The 11,892-nt window shown below is 38.6% G+C and overlaps 1 protein-coding gene across 3 annotated transcripts; it reads right to left on the minus strand.

The window, feature by feature from the left end:
* Positions 1–3,404: 3,404 nt before the first annotated feature.
* LOC144537445 (leukocyte elastase inhibitor-like) lies at positions 3,405–11,105 on the minus strand. Of its 3 annotated transcripts, XM_078281188.1 has the most exons (11): positions 10,978–11,105; positions 10,810–10,851; positions 10,184–10,371; positions 8,412–8,573; positions 7,406–7,546; positions 7,061–7,178; positions 6,151–6,293; positions 5,456–5,533; positions 5,131–5,220; positions 4,867–5,047; positions 3,405–4,132 (listed from the first exon to the last, which is right to left on the minus strand). In XM_078281188.1, the coding sequence occupies exons 2-11, from the start codon at positions 10,829–10,831 to the stop codon at positions 3,906–3,908; spliced, it is 1,350 nt and encodes a 449-aa protein (XP_078137314.1). In that variant the 5' UTR covers positions 10,832–10,851; positions 10,978–11,105; the 3' UTR covers positions 3,405–3,905. The 3 variants fall into 3 exon arrangements, with proteins under 3 accessions (XP_078137314.1, XP_078137315.1, XP_078137313.1); XM_078281189.1 differs by lacking the exon at positions 10,810–10,851; XM_078281187.1 differs by having other exon boundaries at positions 10,810–11,105.
* Positions 11,106–11,892: the final 787 nt, after the last annotated feature.

An 11,892-nucleotide genomic window follows, 5' to 3' on the forward strand; every position in this document is an offset into this window, starting at 1 on the left:
TATATTTGTAAGTTTTTTGAGTGTTATTCATTTATTTTACATTTTTTGATCAACTTTTTATTGTTTTTATACTTTTGAACATACAGAACAGACAAAATTGTTATTCATGTATTAACTGCTCTAACGTTTCCAATAATTTAGACACAGATATAGTGGTAATAATTGTCCAAAATGATGTGAAATTGCATTTTCTTTTTTCTATGTAACATTTTCTTGAGGGAGGACCCCTAAACTCACTCCGCCAAATATGTACACCCAACTCTTCCACAAACCTAGGCAAAACACTGGAAGTACTTATTATAATTAATATAGTGTAAGGTTAGCTATATCATTGATGCTGGGGAAAACATGAGGCCAATCCTAGGAAAACGTTAGCTGTATAGTTGTGTGAATATTTGTTTTTTTATTATTGTATTATTGTACAGTATCAGGGGCGATTCTAGGATCAGACCTTTAGGGGGGCTCATCCCCTAATGAGAACATGACACGGATATAGTGCGTGCAAAATTGTTAACCCCCTTCTAAATCTTTTATTTCATTAGTTGATAATCTCTGAGCTAGCTACTGAACAACCTCCGATTGGCCAACACTACGTTTCTGTTAACCCTTTCCTTGACTGGGTTACAGGTGCTAGCATCAGCGACAGACACACAGGATATTAAACCTGTTTCAAGCCCTTTGAACCTGTAATTGTTTGTCCTCTGTCACTAACAGACAAGTTCGCAAACTCCAACTAGAAGCACCAAAATTGATTTAAAAAAAAGTTTTTATTATTATAATTTATAGGGGGGATGAGATGAAATTTTAGGGGGGGGCTTGAGCCCCCCTAAAAAGAGTCTAAGATCGCCCATGAGTATTGTTTTCTTGTATCTACATATTGTTACCTGTTATGTTCTGTTTTTGTTACCTACCTTTAGGGACTAGGATGTAAATTCGCATTCTTGCTAACTCCAGCATGTTTAACGTTACATCTTCATCATATAACGTAAACGTTACTTATTTTCATTAACTTGCCTTGTCCCTATGAATCAACCAATATCTAAAACTACGAATAAATAGTTGAGGTTATAGGGGACATTATAATTCTGTATACCCAGGCTGGAGAAATATGTTTCAAACCCCTAGCTAACGTCACCTTACCAGACTAACGGACCTACCTTACCAGTGTAAAAAAAAAAAAAAAAAGAAGAAGCACCGGTTGCGTTAATAACTGTGGAAGTTGTGGAATTTGAGTTAGCCTAAGATAACGTCAGCTAACGTTAAGCGTCAAGGTAAAATAAGGCATAACGTTACATGGGTGACTGACCTTAAGTTATTCAAATATATATTCAAATATCCTATTCAAAGTTGTACTCACCTAGCTAGTCCTATCCACCTTATTCTCGGAAATAAACGGGTTTTTTTGGGAAAATATTTTCTGTTCATCAAACTGACCCTAACGACGTTAACGTCAATTCCTTTTGAACGATTGAAACTTGGAGCGTTGTTGTACTCCGTGTCCATGGTAACAGCCAGACGTGATGACGTAGAAATATGTTGCCTTCAAGTGCTCTAAAAACATTGTAGATTCCCCCGTTTCAACCCAACATACCCTCCGTCACAGCCATGGATGTATTGATCACAGCAGGGTCATCCAAAGCCAGTGAAGAGTTGTTTTTTTCAGCACACAGTCTTTTCACTTGCTTTGAAACAGGCACGACTTTGAAAAAACAAGCAAACTTCATCAAAACGTTTTCTGGTTGGATAATAATCAATATCCTGTTCATATAATATTGGCATTCCTCACAACTTCATCACTTTAAACAATGACATGGACATGTGGTATAGCTACATACCCCATGTGTTGCATCAAGTCAGCACAAACTTATCATCTGCAGCTGAGCACCGATTCATGCTAATTTTCCAAACAATTCCTTGAAAATGATCAACATAATCAGTGTTAAAATCTATGTCCAGAACTTGTTTTTTGTTATATTATCATTTAGAAAATGTAATGCTGAAGTAAATCTAAATCTAAATACAAATACCATTTGAATCATGAGTTTAGACACACACACACACACACACACACACACACACACACACACACACACACACACACACACACACACACAATTTAAATTATCATTAAGTTAACTCAGCGACTTACACGATTTCACACATTTATTATTCACCATTTTATTTATTTTTTCTTCTGACTCAAACTAGAATTATGGGGGGTGGCTCAATGTTGTGTTACTATAGGAATGATAGAAAGTGTAGTTATAAAGTTTAGGTGGGACTTAACATGGTGTAAAACAGGAACAAAATATTTGCTAATTGTTGAACATAGAAAAAGACATAAAATAAACAGTTGAACTATTAATAAGTTAAGGTAAAACAAGTAAAGGCATTACAATAATGAATAGAAATAAGAAGCTGTTAAAAGTCTTAATATAATTTACTGGTTTGGGCGCTTTAGACATCTGTTGAGCAGAGAAAATGACCTTTATATAAAACCTTATTTGTCAAACTAGCTGTCTTGCTGTCTGAAAGTTAAATTTGAAATTGAAAAAACATCTTAGCCTATGTGTAGTTCATGGCTCAAATAAAACGGGATCAAAAAAGTACCTATGACTATTCACTACCATAGACTGTAAAAAATAATGGACAAAACTTCTGGGTCTGAAAAGTGAAGCCAATGCGCAAGTGCCTTAAACCTGCATATTATCTAATTTCCAGCAGGGGGCGACTCCACTGGTTGCAGAAATAATTCTGTTCTATAGAAGTCAATGAATATGTTACCCTACTTCTGCCTTGATTTATTACCTCAGTAAACATTTTTCTAATGAGTTTAGGGGCTCAATCTCTAATTGTAGATCTTCTTCAAATGTTTATGTTCATTTAGTAAATTATGGTCCCCTTTATTTTAACATAGACGATAAAGCAGGGCATGCTTTAGGGCGTGGCTACACGCCGACCTATCAATCATGACAGAGGCTTAGCAATGCATATCCTTGGCACTGTGTATATTAAAATAGACATTAAAACTATACACGACACTGGCTTAGCCGTTCCATCCTCCCCAGCTCCGGCCCTCTTGTCCAAATGGCTGACATCACTGATGCTGCGTCCATTATTTTTACAATCTATGGTCTCACCCTACTTTGAATCCTGGCGTGTTTTAACTGCTGCAGCTTTAAATTTGAGATCAAATTTGGGATTTAGCACAGACACACCAGAATGAATAGACTATCAGAAACAACTGCAACATATTTTGTGACAGATGAATGGATAAGATGATGAATTAAATACAAGGGCGAAGTAGAAATGGATCACAGATAGAAAGAATTTGGGAAAAGAAAGCAGTTAGGGACATACAGAAGGTAAACAGAGACAGAATCTAATCTTATCTAGCACCATAGTTTTCATTCAAAGGCTTTATTGCAAAATCCTGGTCTTGAAAATATAGGACAGGGACACAGATGAAAATTAGATAAAATGACACAGTCTAATGCAATGATTCTCCATTTTTTTTCCAGCAATACCTATTAGTCTCTTATACGGTAGCTACAATAGATACATCCCACCCCTGGCTGAATCACAATGCTCCACAGGCATGAACAGATTACTGAACTGGCCTACTGGGCACAGGCCCAGCAGCCTAAAGGGCCACAGCCTATTGCTAACATTTCTTGTGGAAAGTCACAAAGAGACACAAAACTACAAACAGACACAAAACTACCATAAAGGGTCACAAAACGACTACAAAGAGGTGCAAAACTACCATATAGAGAAGGTGTCTGTTTGAATTTGTGATTCTTGTTCTGATGTAGGAGATGTGATGTGGGGGGCCTTTTACATATCTGGGCCCACCCCCCCCTTGTCTTATAATCTGTCCATGTCTACAGGATGTACAGTAGTGTTCACTCAGGGGAGCAGTATTGTCCGGCAAAGAGAACGCTCATGGTGGGGTTATGTCGGATGAAGAAAAGGAAGGGGTGGTCTGCAATGAACGTGGCGGGAATCATTGCAGAGCGTTCTGATAGGATAGCAGCAGTGGCAGCAGCAGCCTCAGTTCCCTCCTCGTTGACTTCTACAAAAGCCTTGTGGACGACTTTTGACAGTACCAGGTTGTTGGCAGGAGACATGCCTGTCAGCACAGGAGAGAGAGAGAGTCCATTGCTTTACCATGCACACTCAGTAAATCAGTAATGCAGACTACCTCGTGTTTTGCATAGCTGATGTCACGTTTTCGGCGTGCTTGATGTTAAAATTTCAAGTGCAACCTTTAGGGACAGACTGATCAGTTAAAGGTGCCCTGCCACATAAAACCGTTTTTACTTGTATTTTTTAAAATATGTTAGGTCCATATGTGTTTGTGTTATGTGGTGAATGTGAAAATGAACTGCTACCTCCTCTGTCAGCTCTAACCACTGAAAAGAAACCAGCGGAGAAATCAGGCCAATTACAAAAGCTGGTCAGTCTGACGTCATGTTGCCTGAGCTCATTACTATTCATGAGCTCGCCCAGTTGCGCTGGGTAAAGGACGCTGATAGCCAGGCTCTCATTGGCTAGCTGTTAGCCAATCAGAGTCAAGCAGCTTAGCTCGTTGAATATTAATGAGAATTGGCAAAAATCGACTTGAGTCTTCCTGCAGACTTTCTATAACACGCTAGAATGGCTTGAAACAAGGTAACCAAGGCATTTTTTCTACAAAAAATGTTACAGTCCATGGTAGAACTTCAGACATTACCACAAAGTAATGAAATACGTGTTGCAGGGCAACTTTAATGACATTTCTACATGGAAAGTGGTTTTTATTTGTCTGTTCATATATGTTGTGCTCTTAAAATAATTATGCAGCTTATATGGCATATGTCTCACCAGAAAAGTCACTCAGTGTGACGTCAAAAGCGTTCGCCATGCCCATGCTGGTCAGGACATCTTTTAAATCGTACGTCTCCTCCATCTTAAATCGAGGCAGCCCCACCTGGACCTCAGTTTGGCTCATCATGTCTGAACGAGTCCACTCCACAAATTTCTCATAGGTTAGCTCCCTCTGCAGCTAATGTGAGTACAATAACAATTATTAGTGTTTTAAAGTTTAAAACTGTGCATTTGTTCACTGCGTGTGTATATGTGTCATACCTTCTCCAAGCCTGTTGTGTCGTCCTTTATCTCATCGGGCAGGAAGATGAGCATGCTGAGCTCCTCCCCTTCATAGAGCATCTCGAGGATCTGTCCAAACACATTACGTTTTTTATTTTTCAGATAATCTGATTAGTTACATGTATGGAGAATCTTTTAAAAACCATAAGTCAGACGGTTTCAATCATTGATCATTTTCAAAATGGAACCAATTGTAAATCACTACATGCTATTGGAATCTGTTCTTAAATTACTGAAATATCAGATTGCATGGCAGACAAACAGGCATGGGAAAAACCATACTGTTGAAAAACATGGACATTACCTTGCAGTTGGCCTCAGGAATGGCAATGAGAGGGAATTTACTTTTCTGCCACATCATCTTCACCGACTTGGTGTCATTCTGAAGACAGCAAACAGAACATTCATTTTTCTTGTTGACATCATAGGTCCGATTTCATAGTTCAAATTAAACATTTTATTATTACGATGGAAGCCTGATATGTTTACATTTTGTTTATCTGGTGAAACATTTCACTAGACATGTTTCCTCGGACCAACACCAAAGGAATGTTCTGGGATCAAGCGCATGATGGCAGGGGAACACATCTACGGGATATTTTTCAGGATAATCCCGAAAATCAATGACCAATGGGAACATATGCATTGTCCTGAAACTTATTTTCATTTAAGGAAGAATAGGACTAAAATTGGCTTTTCTAGTCTGCTGCAGTTTGCACACCAGTGGTTTCATTGAGCTGCAGCAGATCAAACTACAAACATGGTACAACATAATAATAAGTATGACTTTCAAGATGTAAATTTCCATCCAGCTAAATAACTTAGCTTTGTAACGGTCCACTATCAGAGTGTCCTGCACATTCCAGCTACAGCATTACGGTGCTCAGGTAAACGGTGCGCTATCGTGCTAAATCATCAAGTGTAACAGTTTCCAAACCCAGATGGCTGCTTTTGCCCCTTAGTGTTTATCCATCCAGTGCTGCTTTTGTGCAGCGTTACCTTGTTAATTTTAAACTGCGCATCAACTGTAGAATCCTCCTTGAACTGTTTGTTCCAGTTGCCTTTGAAGTAGATGGCATTGACCAGCACCAGGATGGTCGAGTCGTCCACCACATTCTGGACCAACAGGTCCTTGATTTTACCTGGTGAACAGTAATGAGAGAAGACATCATCATTAAGACAAAGACACAGATACAAGCTCTCGCAAGGTTTTCATCCAAAGCTCAGGAAAATTTGATTTCTTACTCTACTGCAGCTTCTAGATGTACTAACACTACTGGAAAAGGAAGAACTAGAGAGGCACAAAATGAGTAACAGAGCACTCAAATATAACATCAGAAAACAAGTCAAATGGTAGAATGTTGTAGAGAAGAGACACAACTATTATAGAAACCCAAAGAAGGATACAAAACATAGTAACTGTAAATGTGGGTCAAAAATTCCCTCCCTGGTAGTTATATTTAAATGTAAACAAAAACTTGAAACAGTGCTACCTACATGTACCTCCCCAAATTATCATGTACTCTCTTGTTGGATCTTGTAATTAAAGTCTGCTTGGTTGTGATGGTTTTAGCAGTTGTAGTGAACTAAAAGCTTCAAATTGAATGCATTTAACCAAAGGAAGTTGTGAGACATGAAGTTGTTCCTGATTTGTTTCTCACTCATTTGTCAATGAACTAATCATTAATAAACCATTACCTAATCATTAGCTCGTCTATACAATTTGATAAGGAGTTACTCATTAACTAATGGTTCACTAGCAGTTAGTTCCTCATTCGTTCCTCAATTGTTACCTGCTAACTACTCAAGATTTTGTGTAACTTATTGTTAACTGTTACCGGCCACAGATTTAGTTTCCAATTTATGTAATATGTACTCATGAGTGTGTGTATGTTAATGTGAGATCTACCTTGGGTCTGCTCCTCCACCCAGCTGTTGATGTTGACCCTGGCAGCATCTGCGCTAGCTTTGAAGTCCACAGACTTCAGCTCTGCGTTGTAGTGCTTTCTGGTTTCTGCCAAGAAATCCTGGAATCATAGACAGCACATTTAAATACTCACACCAAAATGAAATACTCCCATTACCCAATTCACAAACAAAAGAGACATCAAGGAATACTATGTAATTGACATGAGCTTCGTTTGTATGTTGACAGTTTTAAGTTCTAAGAACATAGTAGAACAGATTTTGTAGAACAGCACTCTCTTATTTTAAAAATTGATTTCCTGAGAGCTGAACATGTAATTACACACACCTCAACAAATTGGTAGGACTGCTCCCCGTACAGCCTGTTGGCAAGACTGAGGGCATACGGAGCGTCTGCCTTGATGAGCTCACTCAGCAGTTGAGCAAAGCTTGCATGGACATCATCTTGATCATTCTGGGGTTTCAGGCACTGCAAACAGCCACATATTGCAGTATGTTAATATGGAGCAATGGTGGTCAGCTTACCTGTTAAATGATGAGAACGGACACCAAAATCATCATTAACCCTGGTGCTCCATGATACAGTTTTGCATACACTGTGTTTAGGACACCATTACCAAGGGAGACAGCTAACAACTCTTAGCACCTTAAAAGCAATTTACATTTCATGAGTCCATACTGTAGGCCAAAAATCTAAATTCCTGTTCCAGAGTCAGTTTTTTGGATAATGCTATATTGGCCATTGTTTCTCAATTGGTCTATGTGCTAGAATGCTGCCCAGTGATTTTGGCGTCAATGTTCTCATTATTTACTGTAATTAGAATGACTTTCAGCAAAACCTCCCATGATCCAGACGTTTTCAGAAGTTTAATTTCTCTTTGTGTGACCCGCAGCACCTTCGAGAAAGAATATGGAAAAGGCAAAAACAGACCAAACAAAAGCTTTACAACCATTAAAATAAATATCAAACAACCCAAAAGGGAGCTTTTTTTTTAAGCATTTACACAGACAATTCCCCACCATTATGTTGTTTTACACCGTCATCTTCATTGTGGACCAAAGAAAAGTGTGGATGGTGTGCTTTTGTTGCTGTCTCCAGACACTGAATTTTCCATCTGCACAATAATTCTGCTTGTTTTGCTGTTTTAAACTTCACGTTACACTTCATATTTTCAAATTCTGTTTTAAAAGATGCAGCGAGATATAGAAAATAAGCAAGCAAACCAGTGGGAAATTAAGTGTGTAAAACCAAAATCTCAGATTTGCACACCAGATGGCCCCACCAAGCCTTATCATTAATCATTTACTTCATTCGTTTTGGGGTTTGTTACCACCTTGAGCAGATACTGTGGCAGTCTGCTGGTCTGCTGTATCTGCGTCCGCATCTGCATCCGCGTCTGCATCTGCGACTGCATCGCCGACTGCACCGTCGAATGCGTTTGCATCTGCTCTGCTCCCGTCTGCTTCGGCTTCTCTGTCTCCGTGAAGCAGAGGACCTGGGGGTAGAAATGGTAATTTCTCTTATCATTAGGATCAAGTTCAACATTGTGTGTGTGTGTGTGCGTGTGTGGCAGGGCAGATTGATGCACAGGTTAACTAAAACTGAGGCGTTGCAACTGCACTCTGGTGACTAAATAAACCTCTCTATAGGCATACACGTACACACACGTTTTGCTCACCCTAACATGGCTCTCATTCATGATTACACTCTTTTGTTTAACCGAGAAAGTCTTCAGAGGTCTTCACATCTGGCCCAATCATTGCTACATCGACATCCCATGTGTTCAACAGTTGGGAACAAAACCACACATGCATAATTTATCCAAACCAGGTTGTCAGGTTTACAGTGTATCCAATACAATAACCATAAAATAAATCAAATGATGAGGCAACCAATTTTGCAACTCCCATTCCTATGTTCATATACTACAGCATATGCACAGTGCAAGGGCATGGTAATACTGTACAATTCAGTGTACAAACCGATCCTAGCTTTTTGTCCCTTTTTTTTCCTTATTCTTTTCAATTATAGTTTCCTTTAACTCACAAGATTTGTGATTTGCATAGTACATTGCTGTAACAGCACAGTTTCACTGTTAAACTCCCTCAGTGGTGGATGAAGTATCCACGTGCTTTTAATTACTAGTTTAAGTAGCAATGCCACGCTGTGAAAATAATTCATGCATTAAAAATGTTACTAAAGTAAAAGAACAGAAGTATTGACAGCAAAATGAACCCAAAGTCTGAAAAGTAAGAAAATGTAACCGGCAACTACAGCTACAACTAAATGTAGCAAACAATACTTTATTTATCTTTGAAATGGAATGAAGTTGAGGTATAAAGTAGCAGAAAATGGAAATACTCAAGTAAAGTACAAGGATCCTAAAAAATGTAATTCACTGCAGCACTCGAGTAAATGTACTAAGCTACATTCCACCAACGTTCCCATTTGGCTTTCCTGTGCTCGTCATTTCTGTGGTCTAGAACTCACAGAGGAATTTAACTATTCATCTTACTGTAATCGAAGGCAGAACAGAACAGATCCTTGCCATTTCTGATGACGCAGGGAGACAGAATGAATAGTAATGCATGTATGGGCACTTTCTCCTGCCACACCCCACTCTGCCAGACAATTAGGTCAAAGTTTTCCCAGTGGAAATTTGGACCAAAACCCAACAATAAATAATTTACTCATGTTTTTATATTATATTTATATATTATATTACTTGGGAGATGCCTTTCCTTTCATACCTGTCGACAAAAAAACCATACCCACAACCTTTTTCTTTTGATGCAATAATTTAGTTGCGAAATTCCAACAGCATGATCAACTTCTTCAACTTCAACTTTATTTGTGTCCCCGAAGGGCGATTAGGTGTGCAGCAAGTTTAAACACATGATGAACAACATCTGACTTGCAATAACATTTGAATGCGTTCCAATACAAACACTTCCAAATGGGTGTGCTTACATGAGAACTGTAACTTTTTAACAGTTCATTTTCAGTGTGTGTGTGTGTGTGTGTGTGTGTGTGTGTGTGTGTGTGTGTGTGTGTGTGTGTGTGTGTGTGTGTGTGTGTGTGTGTGTGTGTGTGTGTGTATTATACCTCTGACATCTGTGTGGCTGTGTTTCCTCTGGCCCCCAGCATCACCATAGCCAGGGCTGAAGAGATGCTGAAAGGGGAGTAGAAGATGTTCCCTGTCTTGTTGTCCTCACTCAGCTTTTTAAACAAAGCCAGAGAGAAGGTGGTGTTGGCCTTGGCTGTCTTGGATGGGGTTGATGCCTTCATTGTGCCTGAGGCAGAGCAGAGCATTATTCATCACATTATGAACTGTAGCATATATTTGTATCTGATAAGTTGCACTCTCCTGTTTTGACAAGATATGTTTCGTTGATTATGTAAAAAACAAATCATTTTTTAAGTGAAAAGTAGAGGAAGCTACTAAATTCATATTATCCCTTTGATGAAATCCAAGTTTTCAGGCTCTTGGTTTGATTTGCCAACTATTAAATAGTTTAAAGTCTTAAAATGCAGCTTGTGCAAACCTTTAGAATACACTTTTGCATTGGTATTTTATTTTACAGTTTGGTAATCTAACAACGTCCTCCTTTCCCCAGAAATTTGTAGACCAATCCCCATTCCTAATTTATCATAATCTTTTCACTCACCGATACATGTAAATCTAAATCGATTTAGATTCTTAAACAAAAATGAAATGTCACCAAACTCACCAGAATCACAGATATTGCTCATCACTACTTGACCACTGTTGCCTTTGGAAACCAGGTGAAAAGGGCATCAATCAAGAACTGTTCCTTGCCTGTTGACCCCCTGTTATCTTTTGCTATCACCCTTCTAACCTTAACCCATCAAAATCAAATGACAGATCCTGTACTTACTGACAGAGACTCTTCTTCAAGGGGAACAAGTGATCTGGAATGATTCAGCCAAAGTAAAACGTGTTGTGTGTTTGAGCCACCTCTGTGTGATTTTACAGTCTGACACACCCAAGCTCAAGAAAGTCTGGCTGCAGCCTGAGAAAGTATCTAGAAATCACACCCATCAGTGAAAGACACACCCACCCATATTATGCTTTGGGTGCATGTCTTGTGTCAAAGGGTGTGCTTAGTAAGAGTCACCAACCACAGATATCCCAAATAATAAAAGGCCGGATGAGTGATGAAGACAAGGTGCAGTCTACAGTTGATTAAGCCAAAATCATCATCACTATACCAATGTGATAATCACATTTCTGACCAGCTGCACTGTGAATCAAAATACATCAAGCTATTCAAAGTTCTTTGTTTGTATAACTCTGGAAAGGTAAAGTACACTTGAGATGCTGACTACAGTGGAATATTATTTGCTATCAATGACAATGACCAACCATGCATGGAGACAATTACTAAATTTCCATAGTCATATAATGTGTGGTCACTAATTGTCCTGCTGCTCACAAAATATAAGGCTTGCATCAGCTATTATATGAATGCAAAAAATTTTGTATGTGCGTGCAGAAGGTCTGTCGTTGTAGTGTTTGCATTTTGTCATCTTAGATGCATCAATGCAAAGTTTTCTATTTAAAAAAAGTGAGCTAACCTAATCTTCCATGCTAAATGATTTAGTTTGAGAGCCACTGCTTTCTCTACTGCCAATAATGTTGCCATTAGATAGGCTAACAACAGATTGTAATTTTATTGTCATTCATATGGTATAACTTCCTTTTGAAAGACCTTTTTTCAACTAGTGAGTTAAAAAATTTATTTGGTTTTAGGGGGAAACAGTGATGGGGATGAACATTAGGGATATTGCAA

This window comes from Sander vitreus, chromosome 22 (genome assembly GCF_031162955.1).
Source record: "Sander vitreus isolate 19-12246 chromosome 22, sanVit1, whole genome shotgun sequence".
Taxonomy (NCBI): domain Eukaryota; kingdom Metazoa; phylum Chordata; class Actinopteri; order Perciformes; family Percidae; genus Sander; species Sander vitreus.

Coding starts and splice junctions, on each gene's coding strand:
- LOC144537445 (XM_078281188.1), bottom strand. CDS start 10,831: ATGAGCAATATCTGTGATTCTG. Junction 7,547..8,411: donor TGCCACAGTATCTGCTCAAG/GTGGTAACAAAC, acceptor GGCTGTTTGCAG/TGCCTGAAACCCCAGAATGA. Junction 5,534..6,150: donor CGCAGTTTAAAATTAACAAG/GTAACGCTGCAC, acceptor TGCTGTCTTCAG/AATGACACCAAGTCGGTGAA.